This window comes from Phyllobates terribilis, unplaced genomic scaffold (assembly GCF_046119375.1).
Source record: "Phyllobates terribilis strain yellow unplaced genomic scaffold, ASM4611937v1 Scaffold_11__3_contigs__length_659146591, whole genome shotgun sequence".
NCBI lineage: Eukaryota > Metazoa > Chordata > Amphibia > Anura > Dendrobatidae > Phyllobates > Phyllobates terribilis.
In genome coordinates this window covers 104,193,761-104,219,832 of record NW_027362771.1, presented here as the reverse complement: position 1 = coordinate 104,219,832, position 26,072 = coordinate 104,193,761, and the positions used below count along the sequence as shown (strand labels likewise).

At 44.9% G+C, this 26,072-nt stretch overlaps 1 protein-coding gene across 1 annotated transcript; it reads left to right on the top strand.

Annotated features, from left to right (window-relative positions):
* The first annotated feature begins 835 nt into the window (after positions 1-835).
* HIGD2A (HIG1 hypoxia inducible domain family member 2A) lies at positions 836-4,509 on the top strand. The gene is made up of 2 exons (XM_073651391.1): positions 836-1,067; positions 3,339-4,509. The coding sequence occupies exons 1-2, from the start codon at positions 950-952 to the stop codon at positions 3,506-3,508; spliced, it is 288 nt and encodes a 95-aa protein (XP_073507492.1). The 5' UTR covers positions 836-949; the 3' UTR covers positions 3,509-4,509.
* Positions 4,510-26,072: the final 21,563 nt, after the last annotated feature.

Below are 26,072 nucleotides of genomic sequence, written 5' to 3'. Positions count from 1 at the left end.
GAGAAGTCTGGCCCAAAGTGGTCTTCATGGAAGAATTGCATCCAAAAAAAACATACCTTTGACATGAACACAAAGCCAGGCAACTCAAATATGAAGGAAAACATAGGAACTAGGGTGCAGAACAATGGTGGCAGGTGCTCTGGGCTGGAGAGCGGTACAATAATGAGTGTCCGTAAGCAATAGTAAAGCATGGTGGAGGTTCCTTGCTAGCTTAGGCTACATTTCAGCAAATAGAGTTGGGGATTCGGTCAGGGATAATGGTGTCCTCAATACTGAGTAATATAGATACATATCCATCACAGGGCTTCTTATTCGCTTCACATTTATTCTGCAGCAGGACGAGCACAAAGTATACCGCCGTCAGTAAGAACAATGAGGCCTGGAAGTGATGATCTGGCCCCACCAAGCCCTGAGCTCAACATGGAATATGGGATTACACACAGAGACAAGGAGGATTTTTGCAAGTCTACATTTTTTATATACAAAATGGCTAACAAAACATATAATACACATGTATAAAATAGTAAAGGAGACCTGATGTGTGCTTACATTACACAAGCATTTGTATAATGAAATCAGAGACCCATGAAAGCAGTGGTGTGAATGAGCCCTTAGTGGGTCGGAGCTCTCTCCTGTAACAAGTGGTGTACGTGTGTCAGGGGCTCACTATCAGGCAAGTCACCAGCACAATTACACACTGTGCTGCATTACCTCTGCGGGCCACTAGGTGGCATACAAGCTTAGTCCAGTCAGGACAGCAACAACAAAAAGCTCCGACTTTCCGTACACACGTGACACCCAGAGCCCTTGTGACCAGAAGTGTCATTCTGACGCCTCTGTTATTGGACTCTTTGTGTCACGTGTCTACGGAAAGTCGGAGCGTTCTGTTGTGCATGTTTTCTATTGGTGGGTGAGCAGCTACTTGGGAGTGTGTCCTTGACAGTGCCACATGGCGCATCCTCAGCCCCCGGTGATAGAAGGGTTCGTCCCAACACCCTACATGGAGAAGGAGCAGTTCAGCAGCAAGTTCAGCAGGAAGGTGAAAGAGAACCCATTCGTGCCACTAGGTGAGTGCTGGAGCGGCCATGTTGGGAGTGTTCCATGGGAGAAGCCCTATACACGTACATATCCCCCTGAAGGGCAGCTCCATCCACACTTCATACAGGGCTGATACCCATAAGACATGCAGTGCTCTGCTACTTTCCTGCTTCTGAGTCACCTGCGGATCTAGGAGTCTGGTCACATCTGGCTGAGCACTGTGATTGGACAATGCCAAGGCAGTAATGGCCTAAAGCAATGCATGCCAGCCTCAGACGGCAGGGGGCAGTGTTAGGGCTACAGCTGTGCATGTGTACGGGGCATTACTAGTGCATTGGCCCCTTTGTCACAAGAATGGCTACAGACCTGACACAGCCTGGATATACAGTCACCTGACCAGATCCTCTCCTCTCAGCGCTGCCCAGGTTCCTACAGGCCACTGTGCTTCTTCAGGCCCGGGACAGACATGACTGCTGCAGCCAATCACTTGCCACCATGGTGACCCAAACATCACCGCTGCACCCATTGATTGGATACAGTGGACACATATCTGTACAACCAGATCAATGAGTTTCTAAGAAATGATTGGCAAAAAAAAGTCTGTAGGGGTTGTGAATTCACAGATTATTATATAAACTAGACTGATTCAATTGATCAAAAAAGTGACATTTTGACCTAAGGTACCTTAGTAAAATAAAGCCATTAGGCTCATGTAATATATGAGGGTTGTTAATTCCTTAAAGGAGTTTTCCACTATCAATATAGATGACCTGTGGTTAGGATAAGTCATCAATGTCTGGGTGTTCGCACTGATGTGATATTGATGACCTTGCCCATGGATAGGCCATCTTTGTTGATGTAGTGGAAAACACCTAGCTGTGCATGGTAAACAAGGTGATGCGATCCGTGATCTGTCAATCAGCTGATCGGCTCAACCACCTGGCTAATGGCCCAAACTAATAGGGTCATGGATCCTTATTATGCTGGTAGCTTAGATCATCAGCCCACTTAGGGAACGAGGCCCTGAAAGGTTATTTCAGTGTATCACTACAGTGATGAGTGGCCATTGGAATGTTTGGTAGTGCCACCAGCAGTGGTCAGGGCAGGGGAAAGTAATATTACATAATGCATGGTTTCAAAGCACTAGCGGACACAGACAGAAGAGGTCTCCTGTGCAAGAACAATATATGGGCCCTTTGCAGCCCAATAGCTCATCATAATACACACTGTCTCCTGCTTTGAAGGTGGTAGACGGCCACTTACCTCTTGGGCCCCTGTTTGGCCACACAGGTTGCACCAATGGCATGTCTGCTGCTATTTCAAATAATCGATCAGGGAGCTATTTGCTCTAGTTTATGGTGAGGGACTGCTTTCTATATTGTTGACATACTTATTTTCAGTTGGGGCAGCTTTCGTAATGTATTATAGCCCCTTCTCATCCAGAGCTTCAATCATAATTCTGCCAGTTCGTAAACTCAGATGTTATGAGCGTTTACACATTATGGGTTTTTTTTGCTTCACAAATCTGCAGCAAAACTTTATCTTCAGGGGCATTTTGTTCAGTGTTTTTAAGCATTTTTTCACTGTCCTTCTGTCTCTACTTATGCATGTACAAAAAGTTCTGTGAAAAAAAAAAAAAGAACCCCATTCTATTTTTCCATAAAAAAAACGCTGATGCAAATTTTGGTGTCTTATTTTCACCACCCATTACGTCCTGTGGGTGAAAAAAACCTGAAAGAAGTGACATGATCTATTTTCCAAAATAACATGCAAGGCACAAAATACAGAAAAAAAAAACCATGAGGTGTGAACAGAGAATTCTGGTTTCTCAGGCTTTGCTGGTACTGTAAAACGCAGCTGAAAATTTGCTTAAAAATCTGCAGCAAAAAACGCTGAAAAAAACATGATGTGTGAACGTAGCCTTAAGAACATGAGTGGAACTAATCTGCATGAGATGTATCTAATAATAGTTTTTCTATTAAAAAACTAGCAGAATTGTGAATGTAGCTCTGACTGTATACTGGTAATAACTCTGGATATGCACAATTTGTGATATAGATTGTCTATGTTTAAATGGATGGAGCAAAAATACATGAATGTCATGAATGTGTTATAGGTGGTGGTCCTATGTCTGGAACCCCAAGAATATAAATATAGATATATATTTATACACCTGCATTGGATTAGAAGTTACCCAGTCGTGTGACTCTGTATTATACTCTATCAGAGAAATGCAGACTTCTGAGCAGGCTGTATACATATAAATGAATCTAACTGGATGTCGTTTCCCCCCACCCCAGGATGTCTTGCCACCGCAGGAGTGTTGACCTATGGGCTCATCGCTTTCAAGCAAGGAAAAACCAGACAGTCCCAGCTATTGATGCGGGCACGTATTCTATCACAAGGATTTACCGTTGCCGCCATTATGGTTGGTGTTGTTATGGCGGCCGTGAAGACACGTCCACAATAAAGCAGAGATGGACACTGATTGAAGAGAGACTGTGGCCAGGCCAGTGGACTCCACAGACATTATTCAGGGAAAATCAGTAGCTCATGAGTGCTGGATGAAAAATAAATGCCTTGTGTATATTACCTGTCATTGTAGTGGCGACACATATAGACAGCCATTAAGTACATTCCTGCTGTCAGAGATTACTGCTGTAATTTATGTTTTGGCGACTATAGGAGTTCACATATGTGTATATATATTGTATACAGATAACTCGGGTATTTGTCATATTTAATATAGACGTTGTATTACTTAGTCTATATTTTGGCCATAGCTACATACATAAACAAAAATTCCCTGTTCTGCCATTATGGGGGGCTATTTTCTTCATCGCACTGCTGGATATGCCGATGTTAGGAAATTAAGCTGTACATCGCCCACAGCATTCTCTAAGACATATTTACCAAGAAGGTAATCAAAAGCCTAAATACTAAGTGTCAAGATTATAAAGCAGCACTGCTCCTTAAGGTGCAAATATTAAGTATATGCAGGAAAAAAGTTACCAGTGGACTATTTTAAAGTATTGTAAAAACGGTAGTGTCAAACTCCAACCCTCACAGAAGATCTGATTCTTAATGTCTCCTGAAAATCAGGCTGGCAATGCCAATGTCTGTATTTTTCTGTCCATGCTATAGCCACATTTTCCAGCTATGTATGAGGCTAACAAACATGTATAAACCGCCTCAACGGTGTTCTTTTTTATCCACCTGAAGAAAACACTCTTTATGATCAGCTCAATATGATATTTCCTAGTATAGGATCATCAGTTTATCCGTACCTAAAGTTAGCACATACTCTTCTCTGCCTTTCTTTACACTCTCCCATGGTGTTGGCTCACAGTAATCAGCTATTGAAAGCAAAACTACACCCCAGAAGACGCCAAGAAGGCGAAACCTGAGGTCAGGTTTTTACAAGGCCTGATGCTGTTTTAACGTTTATGAGCTTATTTTTTAACTTCAATGGTGTGAGTATGGTGTATAAGCTAGAGTGAATCCTGAAATAGTGTATATCTGTCAGATATACTAACCACAAATCCAATCCATTAATAAGGGTTACAGCGGTTCTCCAAAATCAGAATATTAATAACTAATCATCAGCATAGGGTAGATGGGAAGAGCTATAGACAGAATCCCTCTTCTTCCTTTCTCTTACGTCTGCTTAAAATCTTATCAGTAGCAGCCGCCATCTCCTATTGCAGTAATGTAAAAATCTGTCTTCACTGAATACAGATTTTACCCGTGAATGGAGAATTTTAACAATGAAAGATCAATCCAGTTTCTTATTTTCATGTGTACTATTGATTTATGAAAGAAAAATTAAAATGATGGTTACTTTATAAAGTGAATGGGACAAATATCACTTATTTCCAAGATATTAAATCTGAATGAATTGTGTTGCTGTCTGACATGTATGGTCCCTTTCTATTACTTATTTTAGTTAATAAATAGCACACCTATCGTAAAACAGCAATTACATTTGTTCCATAAACCTTTTATATGGATAATCTAACTGTATAATAATGGAGCTGTATAGATCAGCTGACATGTGCCCGGAAAGGTGCAGGCTCCGCGCCGGAGCCCGCGCTAAACAGGGGGTTATGACGTTGGGCGTATTATTACGCCCCACGTCATAAAGGGGTTAATGGTGCCATAGGAGTGAGTAAAATAAATATATATTATTTCTATAAAGCTTTAAGAAAAAAAATCTGAAAGCAAAACCATGTGTGGAACAATCCTGCAAAATTGTCCACCGTCATTACTAAGGAGCTGGCATGCAGGTAAACGGACCAATGAAAACACTGAAGAGGGTGCCTCTGATTGTCAGGGGTGGCAGTTGATATTGATAGCCCACCTAAACAGTAGGGCAATAATGATGTGACCATGGAAAATGCCTTACAACAGAAGTGATCCAAACTGAAAGAAGGGTAATCTGATGGTATTTAATAATTTATGGAAACCCCTAGAAACGGATTCATGGCACATACATCTACCATTAACTGTATTCCATTGCTTTTCTGCTATAATTATTTTTTTATGGAAACTAGTAATTAAAAAAAAACATATTCCTCATATACTATTATAACAATGCAGGTGATTTCATATGTTTTTATGAAGTTTTTGAAGCCAAAACTAAGAGAAAAGTGGAATATTCCCCAAATAATTCCCCTATTATCCACTTCTTTACGAAATGACCCAGCCTCTCATTTTAAGCTACCCCCTAATAGAGCAGAAATATCCATGGACAATTCCCAAGCTGTGGCAGCTTGCATTTTGTTGAAGCTTTTGGTGGTGGAAAAACTTTACCCATTAGGTCTGCTGCTTTAATATGTCAATATATTACACCAGGATTTACAAATTAAAGCCAGAAAATGGACATAACTACAGAAGAGGTAGGAAGCTTTCCAATATACTATTGCTCTGTCTACACATATGGAAGGATATACTAGCCAGAATACTGATGTAGAACACCCTGTAGTGTCTACTCGCATGCTTTTTCATGGTGTAGATGCTACGCAATAACGCTCATTTTGCAATAATTGCTGCAAAAAAAATAACCTTAAAATCACATTACACCAATACGTTTTTACTGGATGACTCCTAAAATGCAAGAAGTATGACTGTATATGTATTTCTCTGTTCTGGTCCCCATATTTCCATCTGAGACATTTGTGGAATGTATAGAAGTAACAAGCTGTAGATGTACTTATACATTATAGTCCATGGTTGTTCCAGGAAATGGTAATTAGTCTGGTGCCGAGAGCCAATGTTTTATCTCGGAGTTGCATCTTACCTATATTTTTGTGTTTAGCTAGCATGAATACATGTCCTCTGTACACTATTGAGTAGAAAATGTTAAGTCATGGTGATACGTGTGCTTTATGGCATAGTGGTTTACAGTCTCGTGCTGCTTGCAGAAAAGTGGCTGAACAGGATTTTACCCTTTTGCAGTAGGAAACCGAGTAATGAGACCTAAATCTTCATATTCTACTATCTTTTTCTTCTCATGTTCTGATAAGATGTTCCCATTATACGTAGATATGGTGGATGGATAGAGAAACATGTGGAAGAGCTGACATTCCATCAACGTGCACATTAGGAAAAGCTTTGCGTGCATGTTTACTTCCATTGAAGTCTGTAAGCCTGCGTTCAGACCTTGCGTATTCAGTATTCCAATATTGCAACTAAACCACAAGTTCTTGCATGATTTTTGGAAATTAACAGCGAAAACGTTGTATTGCCTTGTTACAAGGGGGTCTAACTCAGTTTTAGAAAACCACAGCTGAATCGTGTTGTCGCAGCTTCCAGAATTACCTGGCAGTGCCGATCTCTCAGGATCGATGAAATCCAACTCCTCCAGATTCTCTCTCCCTTGATGTCAGTCTGACCCCATACATACAGTGTTACACTAATGGTACTGCGGGGCACGGTCAGGGAAATGATGACTGACATTGTTCTGTTAAGATCACTTTTCAGTAGTTATTATTAGGACATGTTCAGTATTTGGTCAGTTTTTTACATCAGTATTTGTAAGCCAAAACCTGGAGTGGGTGATAAATACAGAAGTGGTGACGGGTTTCTATTATACGTCTCCTCTGATTGTTCCACTCCTGGTTTTGGCTTACAGATACTGATATCAAATACAGACCAAATACTGAACGTGTGAACGAGACCTTATTAGCAGTCAGGATTAGAATGAAAGTAACACCTAAATATAGCTAAGGCCTCATTCAGAACTCCAATGTGTTCGTACATGTTGTATCCATTTTTTCAGGGATACAACACGTACCCATTATAATCTATGGGTCCATGAAAAACACATACAGAACATGAATGGCTTCCATGTGCCATCTGTGTGCTGTCTGTATTTAACATTACAAAAGATAGGAGAAACTTTGTCATTTATCAGTGTAAAAATGGACACTGATCCAAAACACTGACACCGGTACCATTTTATCTTGTAGGTGTTTTAACACGACATGTGAAAGAGGCCTAATGCTAAGTTCCCATGATGATCTTTTGGTGTTACAGATTTTCTGAAGCATTTTTGCACCCATGTGCAATGTCAAAAAGTCACCAAAAAGCTCATCAAGGGAACTTACCCTAACACAGGATCACCATTGACAATAAGTGAAACACACAGATCCTCACCCCCTCTGCGCACAACAACCAATGCACCGGTTTCAGAGCATGTTCACAACACTCTTCCATAGAAGTCAATGAACACCTCCAGACTATTGCTTTTCATACTTATGGCTGCAGTTAATCATATTTTGAAAACGATACCGTTATCAGAAACTCAGACAAGAGGTTCTGAAAAAAAAGGATTAGTAAAAAATATATCTGCAACTAACAAATCTAGGTGTTATATTAGCTTTAACTCTTGTCTTATATGTACTGGTTTCATCAGTGCAATCTGCTTGCCTGCTGTAACAGATGGTGATGGAAGAACAATATATACAAAGAACAGGCACACATACCATATTTTCACTACTGGACAACCCCAACTTAATCAATTCAGAGCCCCATACAAAATAAGACCAAAGTGCACTCCCCTCCCACAGCGATGCCATTCCCAGGATGTGAGTTCTGCTGTTCCCAGCAGGTGGCGACATCATAGTGTCCGCGATCAATACTGTCAGTGAGCGTCTATGGATCGCCTACAGTGCATCAATATATCCTCATAGCAATATCTGCTTTGTCAAATTCGTAAAGGGTGTAGCCGGTCAGCAGCTGCCCAAATGGCTGCATTGGTCACGCTTAGAGCTGACATCATTGAAACAGCACTGCTACGTGAGGGCAGTATACTGTTTTTTTTTATTATGTATGGGGATCTGAATTAATTAAGCTGAGGTTGTCCATTAGTTGACAACCTCTGACATTTTCACTTAAAGGGAATCTGTCAGTAGGATCAACTCTTCCAAGTCTTCTATACGGGCATGTAGGTCATAGGAAGGTGAATAAACTGATACCTTGATATTTGTGATCTTGTGATCTCTTATTCCAGAGAAATCCACATTTTTCTTATATGTAAATGAGCTGTTAAGATCTATGGGCTGGACACTGATCTGCATGAGAATCTGTCTCCAGGGATTATTTTAAAGAGTAACCGTCGTTTTAATTTTCACTTCGTAAATCAATATTACACATGAAAATAAGTAACGTTTTAATGTATCTTATCAGAGAAATCTGCTTCTTTCTCTGCCAGAATTGGTCAGTCATTATCAAAATTCTGAATTCACGGGTAGAATCTGTATTCAGTGCAGACACTTTCCCATTACTGAGATAGGAGATGGCAGCTACTACTGATAAGATTCTATGTAGACGGGAGGAAGAGGAGCTCTGCCTCTAGCTTCTCCCTCCTTCCGTCTATATTGTATGAAAACTGGTACACAGAAACCAGGAATATCATGTTCCATAGGGCCACTGGAAAAAAGGGTATGTTCACATATTGGTTTTTTTTTTTTTTTCAGGCAGGGGAAAGCTATGAGGTTTTCCACAAGTAATTGCTTCAAGAAATGCTGGCACCTTTTATATACATTTCCCGAAGCGTGTTTTGGTCCTGATTTCAGTGATTTGTCACTTATTAGGTTGCTTACTGTAGTTTTGATAAAATCACCTTTTTATCAGCTCATTATCACTAGAGGACTTGTGAAACTTCTGCCATATAGTCCTCCATATTCATGATCTCTGTATAACCCTGTCCCAACCACTGCTTTCTGCCTATGCACAGTGTACACAGGAAGCTGCCAATCAGTGGTGTGGATGAGGTTATACAGAGCTCAGCATTCAGACAACTGGTTGATCTGGAGAAGAGAAAATTGTGATTTTTATTAAAACTCCAGCAAGCAGCCCAGTAAGTGACACATCACTGGTATCAGGGTCTCTGCCCCTACATCATGCAGCTCTCAGATGGAGTACCAAAAACCTGGTGACAGATTCCCTTTAAGCATCACTTGAAATATTTGCTTCAAAATAAAGGTGTACACATATGGCTGGCTACACAAGAGCTTCCCTGCAAAGCAACATATAATTAAAGTGTCAGGTAACAATGTGACTGAGTCGTCCCTTTAGGTTTTGTACTTTGACAATTTAGTCTGTGGAACAAAACCATAAAGCTGCCCTGTCAGTGTTTCTCTATGGGGAGAATACTTGTTATATCAGACAGCAGGTTGTTTTAAATCATCCATTACGTTTATGTCAAACAGGAGAAACAAAGGAGTATCTCTTTTTTTTATAAAAATATACACATTTTTATTAGAGAAAATAGATTAAAACTTACATAGAAATCACATAAAAATAGACATGATAGACAGAAATGGTAATAAACATTCCGGGTACAAGCCACAGTGACCAAAAGTTTGACTGTCACATTAATAGTAAATCTAGGATAAGGAGCAGAGGTAACATAAATAGAAATTTATATGAAGAGTTTTTTTATAGTATAGAAATTATGCCCCAAGTAATTCTAAGATCTTCATGAATAAGTAACCTTACCCATTATTAGGAAACAAATCTGGCCCAGCCCGGAGTTCAAAAGGCTGAAAAATGCTGCGCCCCAACGCACGTTTCGCGTGCCACCCGCACGCTTTCTCAAGGGGAAGTGAGGAGAAAGATCACCTGCAGGACCTTTATACCATGTGACCATGTCACATGGTTTCCCACTCGCCAATAGGAGCAGCCGTCAGGCGCATGCGTCAATCGCCGCACCCAGATTTGTTTCCTAATAATGGGTAAGGTTACTTATTCATGAAGATCTTAGGATTACTTGGGGCATAATTTCTATACTATAAGAAAAACTCTTCATATAAATTTCTATTTATGTTACCTCTGCTCCTTATCCTAGATTTACTATTAACGTGACAGTCAAACTTTTGGTCACTGTGGCTTGTACCCGGAATGTTTATTACCATTTCTGTCTATCATGTCTATTTTTATGTGGTTTCAATGTGATTTTTAATTTATTTTCTCTAATAAAAACGTGTATATTTTTATGAAAAAAGAGCTACTCCTTTGTTTCTCCTGTTTGACATATATTTCTCTGTTGGAGTATGTAGTTATATATTATATGCACTAATGATCTATAAGGGTCTCACTTAGATTAACTAATTATGCCCATGGGATTTTCTTTAATCATCCATTACTTTTAGTAGATATTACTTAATTTGCGAACTACATCTAGTGAGGATGCAGAATACCCAGGAATTATTGTTATTTTCTACATACACTTGCTCTAGATCTCAGACCAATGGTGCACAGTGTCTGTAGATTCAGTGGTAATATGATATAGTAGTAATACCTGGTACTTTAGTGTACAATGCAACAGTGACCTCTACTGGGCTTTTTGGGTACACAACAAAGCTCTGGCTGTGTTCACAGTGAACATGTTTGGTTTATTCCCCAGAAAGCTCCCATCAAATAAGGCAAACATAGCCATAGTTGTCCGTCGACTGTGTTGGCACACCATAGGCATGTGTGGTAGTATCCTCTCTAACCCCAATGACCAGGCAAATCAGCACAATGACCCTTTCCATTTTACTTGAAAAAAAGTTATATAGTGGTACCGTGTTAGCCAGAAAAATCGATGTCAATATTTTTATGCCCAAAAATGAGAAATATAATATTTCCTGAAGAAGGAGCCCCTGTGCTCTGAAAGCTTGCATATATATATTTTTTTCTGGTTAGCCAATAAAGGTTTCACTCTGAGAATACTTTTGTCATTTTTGGGCATAAAAGTATTTACAATGATACTTGGAAAAAAAAACAACCTGTTATCCCCTAGAAATAAGTAGATCATTTTCTAAAATGGGAAGGATATTATGTAAATGAGCCGACTCTCCACCATTGACTTCACAATTCAATTGTGATTCGGTGAACTCCGTGATCCACAGCATTCCTGTCTGTCAGTACAATCTATTAGTCTGTCACTCTGGCCCTTCTTTAGGCCCCTAACTACCAGGCAAACCCATTGGTGGTCTGCAATGGATACACTCCCTCTGTCAAACTACTTAGGTGCTGCTGTTGCTATTGCTTAGGGCATTTAAGGGGTCAATAGCCTGGGTCGGATTCATCTCTGATCCCGGCTGTCAGTCACTGCCAAGCTTACTTGGCCCAATCATAATGATGTACATGCACTGTATCTTGTAATGACTAGCCTCTGCTGATGACGTACGTGTACATCATTCTGCATTTAGGTGTTAAATGCAACCTGCTCTGTCCTTCAACTTAGACTACAGAGAGGACAAAATATATTGTTTTTCCCCTCCTGTCTTTTTTCCTAGTCTTGATGGTTTTTACGCTGCAGTTGTATTATTTCTATTCTAACCTTTCAATTGATTCCTGAATGCAAGAAAAATCCAGTGCAATACAGAAAAAAATTGAATGCAGTATCAAGTGACAATATGATAGTTATTGGAGCTAAAGATGACGGTCACCCAGAAAGGAAGTTAGGTTGTTGATGGGCTGCTGGATAAGATTTATGTGGAATAGCAATTAAACGGGTCTCCCCATCTCCAAGATCCTATCCCAATATTTAGTAGGTGTAATAATAATACTATTAACAAATATCTTCAATTAGAAATGTAGTATAGTTCTTCTGATTCACTATGTCGCTTACCCCATTTGCAAAGCATTGCAGTAACTTAGATATCTATGGTTACATTACAACCACTAACAACTAACTGTTACTATATGAGTGGTTGTAACCTTGGACACCTAAACTACTTCAATGCCCTGAACATGGGGTAAGCAACATAGCGAATCAGAAGAACTATACTACATTTCTATTTAGAGGTATTTGCTAATATTATCATACCTACTGCATATTGGGATAGGATCTTGGTAATGGGAATATCCCTTTAAAATATATGGGTGAAAGTTACTGAGGTACAATTAGTTATTATGGTATTTAGAAATATTACTAATAGTTCAGTGTCTGATGTGACCATAGTACTCCAGATGTATACCACCTTCTACTTTTTTATGTTCTTTTATAGGGTGTAGCAAAGCTGGATAGGCTAGGGTTTCATCTTCTGAAGCTCTCAGAGTAGGGGGGAGCTGATCAGAGTGGATTTGTGTTGGAGTCGAAGAGAGACTGCACAGGTTGTGTGCACCAAACTGCAAGTATCACTGTTTACTATGGACCAAAGAAGTTTTGTGTGGCCGGGTTGGGACTATACTGTTTAGTTAGTGTCTGGACAAGGCTAGAGTTCTACGTTTATGGTTTTGTTTGGTACTGTGCAACTTGTGAAAAATAAACGTCACATTGTTTTGATACAAGAATACAGTACCTGTGTGAACGATGCCTAATGCCTACCTGAGAGCATAAATCCCTACAAGGGATATACAATGACAAAATGCCACTGTGTCTGGAAGGTATTAGTAATGCAAAGATTAAACAGACAAAAGCAACAGATAAATCATCTCCTTACATTTCACTACATTGTCAGTAAATAAGCACGTCTTTTGGACAAAACAGGTGAATGGAATGGACTCTGTAAAGGCAAGTGGACATGGTGACTTGTACACATATACATGAGGAGGGGACAGCGCACGCTGTAAGACTGAGAAACAGACAATACACAACCACAGTGTGTGCTGTAAGACTGAGAAACAGACAATACACAACCACAGTGTGTGCTGTAACACTGAGAAACAGACAATACACAACCACAGTGTGTGCTGTAACATTGAGAAACAGACAATACACAACCACAGTGTGTGCTGTAACACTGAGAAATAGACAATACACAACCACAGTGTGTGCTGTAACATTGAGAAACAGACAATACACAACCACAGTGTGTGCTGTAACACTGAGAAATAGACAATACACAACCACAGTGTGTGCTGTAACACTGAGAAACAGACAATACACAACCAGTGTGTGCTGTAACACTGAGAAATAGACAATACACAACCACAGTGTGTGCTGTAACACTGAGAAACAGACAATACACAACCACAGTGTGTGCTGTAACACTGAGAAACAGACAATACACAACCACAGTGTGTGCTGTAACACTGAGAAACAGACAATACACAACCACAGTGTGTGCTGTAACACTGAGAAACAGACAATACACAACCACAGTGTGTGCTGTAACACTGAGAAATAGACAATACACAACCACAGTGTGTGCTGTAACATTGAGAAACAGACAATACACAACCACAGTGTGTGCTGTAACATTGAGAAACAGACAATACACAACCACAGTGTGTGCTGTAACACTGAGAAACAGACAATACACAACCACAGTGTGTGCTGTAACACTGAGAAACAGACAATACACAACCACAGTGTGTGCTGTAACACTGAGAAACAGACAATACACAACCACAGTGTGTGCTGTAACACTGAGAAACAGACAATACACAACCACAGTGTGTGCTGTAACATTGAGAAACAGACAATACACAACCACAGTGTGTGCTGTAACACTGAGAAATAGACAATACACAACCACAGTGTGTGCTGTAACATTGAGAAACAGACAATACACAACCACAGTGTGTGCTGTAACACTGAGAAATAGACAATACACAACCACAGTGTGTGCTGTAACACTGAGAAACAGACAATACACAACCAGTGTGTGCTGTAACACTGAGAAATAGACAATACACAACCACAGTGTGTGCTGTAACACTGAGAAACAGACAATACACAACCACAGTGTGTGCTGTAACACTGAGAAACAGACAATACACAACCACAGTGTGTGCTGTAACACTGAGAAACAGACAATACACAACCACAGTGTGTGCTGTAACACTGAGAAACAGACAATACACAACCACAGTGTGTGCTGTAACACTGAGAAATAGACAATACACAACCACAGTGTGTGCTGTAACATTGAGAAACAGACAATACACAACCACAGTGTGTGCTGTAACATTGAGAAACAGACAATACACAACCACAGTGTGTGCTGTAACACTGAGAAACAGACAATACACAACCACAGTGTGTGCTGTAACACTGAGAAACAGACAATACACAACCACAGTGTGTGCTGTAACACTGAGAAACAGACAATACACAACCACAGTGTGTGCTGTAACACTGAGAAACAGACAATACACAACCACAGTGTGTGCTGTAACACTGAGAAACAGACAATACACAACCACATTGTGTGCTGTAACACTGAGAAACAGACAATACACAACCACAGTGTGTGCTGTAGCACTGAGAAACAGACAATACACAACCACAGTGTGTGCTGTAGCACTGAGAAACAGACAATACACAACCACAGTGTGTGCTGTAGCACTGAGAAACAGACAATACACAACCACAGTGTGTGCTGTAACACTGAGAAACAGACAATACACAACCACAGTGTGTGCTGTAACACTGAGAAACAGACAATACACAACCACAGTGTGTGCTGTAACACTGAGAAACAGACAATACACAACCACAGTGTGTGCTGTAACACTGAGAAACAGACAATACACAACCACAGTGTGTGCTGTAACACTGAGAAACAGACAATACAAAACCAGTGTGTGCTGTAACACTGAGAAACAGACAATACACAACCACAGTGTGTGCTGTAACACTGAGAAACAGACAATACACAACCACAGTGTGTGCTGTAACACTGAGAAATAGACAATACACAACCACAGTGTGTGCTGTAACACTGAGAAACACAATACACAACCACAGTGTGTGCTGTAACACTGAGAAACAGACAATACACAACCACAGTGTGTGCTGTAACACTGAGAAACAGACAATACACAACCACAGTGTGTGCTGTAACACTGAGAAACAGACAATACACAACCACAGTGTGTGCTGTAACACTGAGAAACAGACAATACACAACCACAGTGTGTGCTGTAACATTGAGAAACAGACAACACACAACCACAGTGTGTGCTGTAACACTGAGAAATAGACAATACACAACCACAGTGTGTGCTGTAACACTGAGAAACAGACAACACACAACCACAGTGTGTGCTGTAACACTGAGAAACAGACAATACACAACCACAGTGTGTGCTGTAACACTGAGAAACAGACAATACACAACCACAGTGTGTGCTGTAACACTGAGAAATAGACAATACACAACCACAGTGTGTGCTGTAACACTGAGAAACAGACAATACACAACCACAGTGTGTGCTGTAACACTGAGAAACAGACAATACACAACCACAGTGTGTGCTGTAACACTGAGAAACAGACAATACACAACCACAGTGTGTGCTGTAACACTGAGAAACAGACAATACACAACCACAGTGTGTGCTGTAACACTGAGAAACAGACAATACACAACCACAGTGTGTGCTGTAACATTGAGAAACAGACAACACACAACCACAGTGTGTGCTGTAACACTGAGAAATAGACAATACACAACCACAGTGTGTGCTGTAACACTGAGAAACAGACAACACACAACCACAGTGTGTGCTGTAACACTGAGAAACAGACAATACACAACCACAGTGTGTGCTGTAATGACTCGCCCCCTGGGCCGTGGGGCACTCGGATCCGGGCAATAGGGGGAAACGATGGGAGTAGTAGTGGCAACCCGGTTCCGTGGCTCAGGGCGGTCAGGCCAGTGGTAGTCCGTTATGTGTTAATGTTTATGTCCGACTACGCCACCCGTGGATTGCGGTTATTAGGAACCGCCGCTGCATGCAGACCGCTGGGGCTGATGAGGTGTGCAGCTAGGGTAGTGTGACTCCCCACGGGAAGAGTGCGGCCCCAGGGCAGTATAGTGGATGTTGGGAGTGATGGTAGTGAGAGTCCCAGTGCTGATAGTGCTGGAGGAGCAAGGAGCACGCAGACAACAGGTTGCAGTCCAGGGTCTTTACTAGAACAGGTAAATTGACCCACAAACAGTCCCGGCTAGGAGGGGACCTGGATGTCTGAGAGCAACGGGGAAATTGGCCCTGGTCAGGGTGAGGGTGTAGGCCTACCGTGCTTTCTGCGCTCCTTCTGACTATCTCCTCCTGATAGGATAACAGCCCACGTTTCCGAGCTTTCGTGCTTTCTCGCCTGTATGGCCTGCGACGTGGGTTCCTTTCTGCTCCCAGCCTTGTACGGCTTCACTGGTCCCTTCGGTTGTGGCAGGGCCTCCAGGCTTCTTAGGCCAAGGAATGTATAGTCCCTTGCGGACTGGTTCTCTGCTGGGGGATGTGGAATCCTTCCAGCCTCAGACACCAAAGTCTGGTAAAATGAAGTCTTTTCTCTGCCAAGACAGGCTCTCTTCGCCTCTTGTCCCTGGCTTGTGGCTCTCTCCTACTGCCACACTTCCTCTTAGGTGCAGTGCAACTGTCTGTCCCTGCTCCACTCTGGGACACGTCTCAAAGCTGAGACAGGCAATCCAGTTCTCTCTAACCCTGTCCCCAGCACCAGCTTTTATAGGGGCAGCCAGCTCCCCCTACTGGCCTGAGACAGGAGGCATTGCATGCTAATGTTCCCCTAACCAGAGAACCTCCCCCTTGCTCTCAGACACAGCTTTATTACACTTGTGGCATCCAGGTAGGGTGACACATTTCCCCCTAGTGAAATTTAGTACTCCGGGACTAAACAATAAACAAAGACAATATACATAACAATAAAACATTAATAGACAGACGACGCACAAATTGAGTTCTTTAGGTCACAGTGTGGTCTGTGACCGGGTGTCCATATCACCAGAACAACGGGGAGCCTTAACCAGGTGGGGGTCTGTCCTACCCCAAGTCCTTTACAGTCTTAGTTCATTCCTTGGTTAGGCTCCGAACGCAGTCCATACAAGGTCCCGGTTATAAAAAGTCCATAACCTTTGAGTCCTTACGGTAGCTGCAAGAAATTGAAACACACTATCAATAAACATGCAGGTAACTTTGGCAAACATTTCAACATTTGGCAACAAGGTTATTTACAATTTAGTACACTCTATATTCTCCAGCGAGCGGGTATCTGTCCCTTTGTGCTCCTGGTTGACCTCCTTAACCCACTGTCTGGTGGTGGACCAACCTGGCTTTCCCCACTAGCGTTAGGGTTGCAGCTACCAGCTGGGTGTACAGGTAGGGCAGGCAGCTGTCTGCGGGTCCTTTGGCTTACCGCAGGCATGGCAGGCTCACTGTCAGCAGAGGGTTGACTCTCCTGGGCTGCTGGAACAGGCTCTTCTGCCTCTGGAACCGCTTGCTCCTCTTCACCTTCCGGCTCTGGTGTTGGTTGTTGCTGTGCCGGTTGCAGGAAATGCAGGACAGGTACCACTATGGCATCATTTATGCGAGTCCAGGACTGAGGGAACTCTCCGAGAACGGTGCTGATCATTTCTTCCTTGTCCTCTGCGGGTTCAAGGTCACTCTGATCCTCTTCTGCACTACGGAGTTGCTCGGGGCATCTTTTGAGGTGGTCTCTGGAGACGACACTAGTGGTTTCTCCTCCGTCCTTGGTGATTACGCACACCTTTGGGTTGTCGTGGTCAGACTGCAGTACGGTGTAGGGTTCCCTTTCCCACTGGTCGTCCAACTTATGTAGCCTTCTTTTTCGCTTTAGGACTTGCTCACCAGGTTCTAGGGGACTAGCAGGGGCGTGTTGATTGAAGAGTCTTTCTTGCTTCTCTCTCACCTGGGCCAGGCTCTTCTCCACACTCTCCTGTACCTTCTTGTACTGCAGTTGCCTTTCCGTATCCCAGTCCGCATCCGGGGAGGTGTCCTCAGGTATTAGGACTCCCATCTCCAGGTCTACGGGCAGCTTACCCGGTCTGGCTCGCATCAGGTAAGCCGGGGTGCAGTTTGTAGCGTTCACGGGGATATTGTTGTACATGTCTACCAGGTCCGGCAGTTTTTCTGGCCACAGGCTGCGTTCCTCCAGGGGCAACGTCTTCAGGAGATCAATGACTATATTGTTCATCTTCTCACACATCCCGTTGGTTTGGGGGTGGTAAGGTGTTGTCCGAATCTTCTTACAGCCATAGAGGTTGCAGAACTCCTGGAAGATTTCAGCTTCAAACGCTGGACCCTGGTCTGTCAGGACCTGTTCCGGATACCCGTGTGGACGGCAGAAGTATTGCTGGAAGGCTCGGGCCGCTGTTTGGGCTGTCAAGTCCTTTACCGGGACCACCACTAGAAAACGGGAATAGTGGTCCACGATTGTCAGGGCATAGATGTATCCTGACCGGCTGGGAGCCAATTTGACGTGGTCCAGAGCTACCAGCTCAAGAGGCTGCGTGGTGACGATGGGCCTCAAGGGTGTCTTCTGGCTGGTGCGGTCCTTCCTCCTCAGGTGACAAGGGCCACAGTCTCTGCACCATTTTTCTACAGCTCCTCTCATGCCGACCCAAAAGAATCTTCCTCTTAGCAGGAACTCCAGTTTCTTCCAACCGAAGTGCCCCGCTCTGTCATGGTAAGCCCCCAGGACCATAGCTGCATCTCGCCTTGGGACCACGACTTGCCAGGTCAGCTCGTGCGTCCGGTGGTTGACAATCCTTCTGCACAACTTGCCTTCGTAGAGGAACAGCTTGCTCTTCTCCTTCCATAGCTGCTTGGCTTCCTCTGGGGCATCTGGATCTAGGCGGGCGTCTTCCTGGGTCAGCAGATCTTTCACCAGGTGGACTGCAGGGTCACTATCTTGGGTCTCGGCCCAGCTGTGGTGAGGTAGGGGATTCATCATCACAGTTGTTAGATCCTCCTCCTTCACGCGGTAAGAGTGTTGAGCGGCTCCATACCGGTGAAACGCAGGGAGTTCTACCTCCTCCAGCTCTTCTGGGTCTTCGTCACCTTCAGGTAAGTGAGGCATCCTTGATAGGGCGTCCACGTTGGCGTTGGTTTTGCCTGCCCGGTACTTGATCACGAAGTCATAGTTGGAGAGACGGGCCATCCACCGCTGTTCCAGGGCACCCAGTCTTGCATTGTCCAGGTGTGTCAACGGGTTGTTGTCCGTGTACACGGTGAACTTCGCGGAGGCCAGGTAATGCTTGAAGCGTTCCGTCACGGCCCACACCACCGCCAAGAATTCTAGCTTGAAGGAGCTGTAATTCTCCGGGTTCCTCTCGGTGGGCCTCAGCTTCCGACTGGCGTATGCGATCACCCGTTCTCTGCCCTGTTGGTTTTGGGACAGTACGGCTCCCAGTCCCACATTACTGGCATCTGTGTGGAGAATGAAAGGCTGGCCGTAATCAGGGTAGGCCAGGATCTCATCCCCCGTGAGGGCCATCTTTAGCTGGCGGAAGGACTCCTCTTCCGGTTTATCCCACTTGAAGGGTGGCTTTTGACTTCGGGACTTAGACTGTCCGATCAGGAGGTCCTGCATAGGAGCTGCCATCTTAGTGAACCCGGGGATGAACCTTCGGTAGTAGCCTACCAACCCGAGAAACTGTCTCACCTCTTTGATGTTCGAGGGGCTTGGCCAGCTCTTGATTGCCGTGACCTTGTCAGGGTCGGGGGCTACTCCTTCCGCACTTACCACGTGCCCTAGGTACTGGACCTTTGGTTTCAGCAGGTGACACTTTGATGGTTTCACCTTCAGGCCATAGCCTGCCAGGGCTTCGAACACCTCGGCCAGGTGCTTGAGATGGTCCTCGTAGGTCTTCGAATAGACGATCACGTCGTCCAGGTAAAGGAGGACCGTCTCGAAGTTTTGGTGCCCTAGACAGCATTCCATCAGCCGCTGGAAGGTCCCTGGGGCGTTGCAGAGCCCGAAAGGCATACAGTTGAATTCACTCAGTCCCATCGGGGTGGTGAAGGCGGTCTTCTCCTTGTCAGCCTCTGCCACAGGAACCTGCCAGTACCCGCTAGTAAGGTCCAAAGTAGAAAAGAAGTTAGCTGATTTTAGTGCGGCTAAAGACTCCTCTATTCTAGGCAGCGGATATGCGTCTTTGTGAGTGATACGGTTGATTTGTCTATAGTCGACGCACATTCTCATGGTGCCGTCTTTCTTTTTGACCAGAACCAAAGGGGCTGCCCAGGGGCTACAGCTGTCTCTAATAACCCCAGCTTCTTTCATCTCTCTTAGCATGCCCTTTGCGTTCTGATAATGTGCAGGGGGTACAGGTCTGTGCCTCTCTTTTATTGGTGGGTGGCTCCCGGTGGGGATGTGGTGTTCTATCCCCTTTACTCTGCCGAAGTCTAGCGGGTGCTTACTAAAGACTCTCTCGTACTCCTGTACCACCCGGTAGACTCCTTGTTTTTGGTGCAGGGGAGTGGAGTCAGCCCCCACATGGAGTTTCTGGCACCAGTCCTCCTTTTGTTTCTGGGAGCCATTACCCTCCGCCTGAGGAGATGGAGGCAAGGGTTCCACGGCCCTGATAGCTTTGTGTTCGACGACAAACAGTTTGGCGAGTGTAGCATACCTGGGTAAGTGTACTTCCCTCTCCCCAATGTTGAGGATGCGGACGGGCACCCTCCCATGACGGACATCAACCACCCCCCGGGCTGTCAAAATGGTGGGCCTGCTGTCTGAGTACACGGGTTCTACCATGGCTTGGTAGTCTCTACCTCTCAACCCGATTGCAGTCCGACACCAGATCATCATTTCACTTTTGGGAGGCATGGAAATGGGGAATGGGTCACTCAGTCTTACGCTACCGATCTCACCACCAGACAGTTCTACCTGCTGCCGTCTCATCAGGGCTTTTATCTCCTTGTTGAGGACTCTGTTGGCTGGAACTAGCATTCACCGCCACCTGTTGTAGAATTACAATTACCTCTGAAAGACAATTTTCAATTATGTTAGTACCCACAGTTATTTTAGGGTGACTTTCATGACGGTCAATGTCCACAATAATCACTCCCTGTTCCGGCAGTTCAACTTTACCAATTTTAATGGTCATCTCCTTGAACCCCATCTGCGGCACGGGTAAGCCATTACTGGCGATGATGCTCAAGTTACTGTCTGGATACCGTGTGATATCAGCATCAGTCCAATACTGCTTAAAAAGTACATAAGGGATAGTGGTTACTTGTGACCCAGTATCCAGCAAGGCGCTCATGGGGATACCGTCCAGCACCACGGGTAAAACCGGGCGCCCCCCAACGTAATTATCACGCCAATTATAAGGGCCTGGTGATCTTATGCCTGGGGGTCGGCCCTCTGCCCCAGGTTGGACCCGTTTAAATTACAGTACCTGGAAATGTGTCCGGGCTGGTTGCATCGACGGCAAATGGGCTGTCCATCCTCTGCGTAGCGGTCTGTGGGCCTCCCTCGGAACGACGGGATCCTCCTCTGTCGACGCCACAGGACATCCTCCGGACTTGAAGCCAGCTCGATGGGTCTTGACGGGTCCACTTGCAACGCCTGGACGGTCCTGGTCAACGCCGCGACGCTCCTGGTCAGCTCCTGGACTTGGTGGTGCAGGCCTTTCGACGGGGCTTGGTTCAGGGCCTGTGCATCAGCCTCCACGGAGTCCATAGAGGAGGGCGCCGCCTCCTGGTGGTAGGTGATAGCAGGGCGCCGGGGGTTTATAGCGCCACTGGTTGCAGATTCACGGAGCACCCTTATGGCCCTGTCCTTAAATTGGGCAAAGGTCAGGTCGGGGTTCTGGAAGAACATGAGGCGCAGCTGGGCCCTGTGGGCGCTGGACAGCAGACCCTCTATGAATTGTTCTGTTAGCAGCTTATCGGTTTCCTGCACACTGCCAGGGTCAGTTTGTTGAATAGCCCTCAAGGCTTCCTGCAGATTTAGGGCATAGTCTCTGATGCTGTCCTGTGCCCGCTGCTTACATCCATAGAACCTCATTTTAATTTCAGCGGAGGTACGTGTATCAAAGGTACCCCGCAGCCGGGCCAGAATACCCTTCACAGTCCCTTTCTCCTCAATGGGCCATGATTTTACCTCCCTTTGGGCTGCGCCAGTTAACTTCCCTGTCAATATGCTGACCTTCTGTTCCTCTGTCAGGGGGTAAACTTGGAACAAACTATACAGTCTTTCTTTGAAGTCAGTTAGGGCATGGGGCTCCCCTGAGTATTTGGGCAGCCAGGCCGCTCCAGGGATGTAGGGCAAGGAAAAGGGCATCACCGCTGCTGCAGCTGCGTTGGTGGTAGTGGGCGCCTCTGTGTCCGACATCTTCCTCCCCCCCTAGTGAAGTGTGGCCTACCTTCCGACGATCCTCTTCTGTAGGCCGCGGCTCCGCTGCTGCTCTGGACGAGGACCTGGCGTCGCACTCCGATGACGTCAGCGTCGCTCTCTCTCCCTTCCAGGACCTTGCGCAGCGTCGGTGCGTGGGGCGGAGCTTCGGATCTCGCGCGGTTTTGACGTCCACGCCCCTCTTCTTCCCACGCGGCGTCCTGAAGATGGCGTCCGATGGCGGGAAGACGGCAGAAGACGGCGGGAAACGGTCCAAGATGGCGTCTGATGGCGGGAATCGGCTCCGGATGGCGGGAAACGGTCCGAGATGACGTCTGATGGCGGGAAACTTCTCCACAGGTAAGTTTACAACAGTCTTTTTCAGGCACGCAGTACCCGGTGGTTGCGGGCACGAAATCCTGCCGACTACGCCAAAGCTGACTCGCCCCCTGGGCCGTGGGGCACTCGGATCCGGGCAATAGGGGGAAACGATGGGAGTAGTAGTGGCAACCCGGTTCCGTGGCTCAGGGCGGTCACGCCAGTGGTAGTCCGTTATGTGTTAATGTTTATGTCCGACTACGCCACCCGTGGATTGCGGTTATTAGGAACCGCCGCTGCATGCAGACCGCTGGGGCTGATGAGGTGTGCAGCTAGGGTAGTGTGACTCCCCACGGGAAGAGTGCGGCCCCAGGGCAGTATAGTGGATGTTGGGAGTGATGGTAGTGAGAGTCCCAGTGCTGGAGGAGCAAGGAGCACGCAGACAACAGGTTGCAGTCCAGGGTCTTTACTAGAACAGGTAAATTGACCCACAAACAGTCCCGGCTAGGAGGGGACCTGGATGTCTGAGAGCAACGGGGAAATTGGCCCTGGTCAGGGTGAGGGTGTAGGCCTACCGTGCTTTCTGCGCTCCTTCTGACTATCTCCTCCTGATAGGATAACAGCCCACGTTTCCGAACTTTCGTGCTTTCTCGCCTGTATGGCCTGCGACGTGGGTTCCTTTCTGCTCCCAGCCTTGTACGGCTTCACTGGTCCCTTCGGTTGTGGCAGGGCCTCCAGGCTTCTTAGGCCAAGGAATGTACAGTCCCTTGCGGACTGGTTCTCTGCTGGGGGATGTGGAATCCTTCCAGCCTCAGACACCAAAGTCTGGTAAAATGAAGTCTTTTCTCTGCCAAGACAGGCTCTCTTCGCCTCTTGTCTCTGGCTTGTGGCTCTCTCCTACTGCCACACTTCCTCTTAGGTGCAGTGCAACTGTCTGTCCCTGCTCCACTCTGGGACACGTCTCAAAGCTGAGACAGGCAATCCAGTTCTCTCTAACCCTGTCCCCAGTACCAGCTTTTATAGGGGCAGCCTGCTCCCCCTACTGGCCTGAGACAGGAGGCATTGCATGCTAATGTTCCCCTGACCAGAGAACCTCCCCCCTGCTCTCAGACACAGCTTTAATTACACTTGTGGCATCCAGGCAGGGTGACACAGTAACACTGAGAAACAGACAATACACAACCACAGTGTGTGCTGTAACACTGAGAAACAGACAATACACAACCACAGTGTGTGCTGTAACACTGAGAAACAGACAATACACAACCACAGTGTGTGCTGTAACATGGAGAAACAGACAATACACAACCACAGTGTGTGCTGTAACATGGAGAAACAGGCAATACACAACCACAGTGTGTGCTGTAACACTGAGAAACAGACAATACACAACCACAGTGTGTGCTGTAACACTGAGAAACAGACAATACACAACCACAGTGTGTGCTGTAACACTGAGAAACAGACAATACACAACCACAGTGTGTGCTGTAAGACTGAGAAACAGACAATACACAACCACAGTGTGTGCTGTAACGCTGAGAAACAGACAATACACAACCACAGTGTGTGCTGTAACGCTGAGAAATAGACAATACACAACCACAGTGTGTGCTGTAACGCTGAGAAATAGACAATACACAACCACAGTGTGTGCTGTAACACTGAGAAACAGACAATACACAACCACAGTGTGTGCTGTAACGCTGAGAAATAGACAATACACAACCACAGTGTGTGCTGTAACGCTGAGAAATAGACAATACACAACCACAGTGTGTGCTGTAACACTGAGAAACACACAATACACAACCACAGTGTGTGCTGTAACATTGAGAAACAGACAATACACAACCACAGTGTGTGCTGTAACATTGAGAAACAGACAATACACAACCACAGTGTGTGCTGTAACACTGAGAAATAGACAATACACAACCACAGTGTGTGCTGTAACATTGAGAAACAGACAATACACAACCACAGTGTGTGCTGTAACACTGAGAAATAGACAATACACAACCACAGTGTGTGCTGTAACACTGAGAAACAGACAATACACAACCAGTGTGTGCTGTAACACTGAGAAATAGACAATACACAACCACAGTGTGTGCTGTAACACTGAGAAACAGACAATACACAACCACAGTGTGTGCTGTAACACTGAGAAACAGACAATACACAACCACAGTGTGTGCTGTAACACTGAGAAACAGACAATACACAACCACAGTGTGTGCTGTAACACTGAGAAACAGACAATACACAACCACAGTGTGTGCTGTAACACTGAGAAATAGACAATACACAACCACAGTGTGTGCTGTAACACTGAGAAACAGACAATACACAACCACAGTGTGTGCTGTAACACTGAGAAACAGACAATACACAACCACAGTGTGTGCTGTAACACTGAGAAACAGACAATACACAACCACAGTGTGTGCTGTAACACTGAGAAACAGACAATACACAACCACAGTGTGTGCTGTAACATTGAGAAATAGACAATACACAACCACAGTGTGTGCTGTAACACTGAGAAACAGACAATACACAACCACAGTGTGTGCTGTAACACTGAGAAACAGACAATACACAACCACAGTGTGTGCTGTAACACTGAGAAACAAACAATACACAACCACAGTGTGTGCTGTAACATTGAGAAATAGACAATACACAACCACAGTGTGTGCTGTAACACTGAGAAATAGACAATACACAACCACAGTGTGTGCTGTAACACTGAGAAATAGACAATACACAACCACAGTGTGTGCTGTAACACTGAGAAACAGACAATACACAACCACAGTGTGTGCTGTAACACTGAGAAACAGACAATACACAACCACAGTGTGTGCTGTAACACTGAGAAACAGACAATACACAACCACAGTGTGTGCTGTAACACTGAGAAACAGACAATACACAACCACAGTGTGTGCTGTAACATTGAGAAACAGACAATACACAACCACAGTGTGTGCTGTAACACTGAGAAATAGACAATACACAACCACAGTGTGTGCTGTAACATTGAGAAACAGACAATACACAACCACAGTGTGTGCTGTAACACTGAGAAATAGACAATACACAACCACAGTGTGTGCTGTAACACTGAGAAACAGACAATACACAACCAGTGTGTGCTGTAACACTG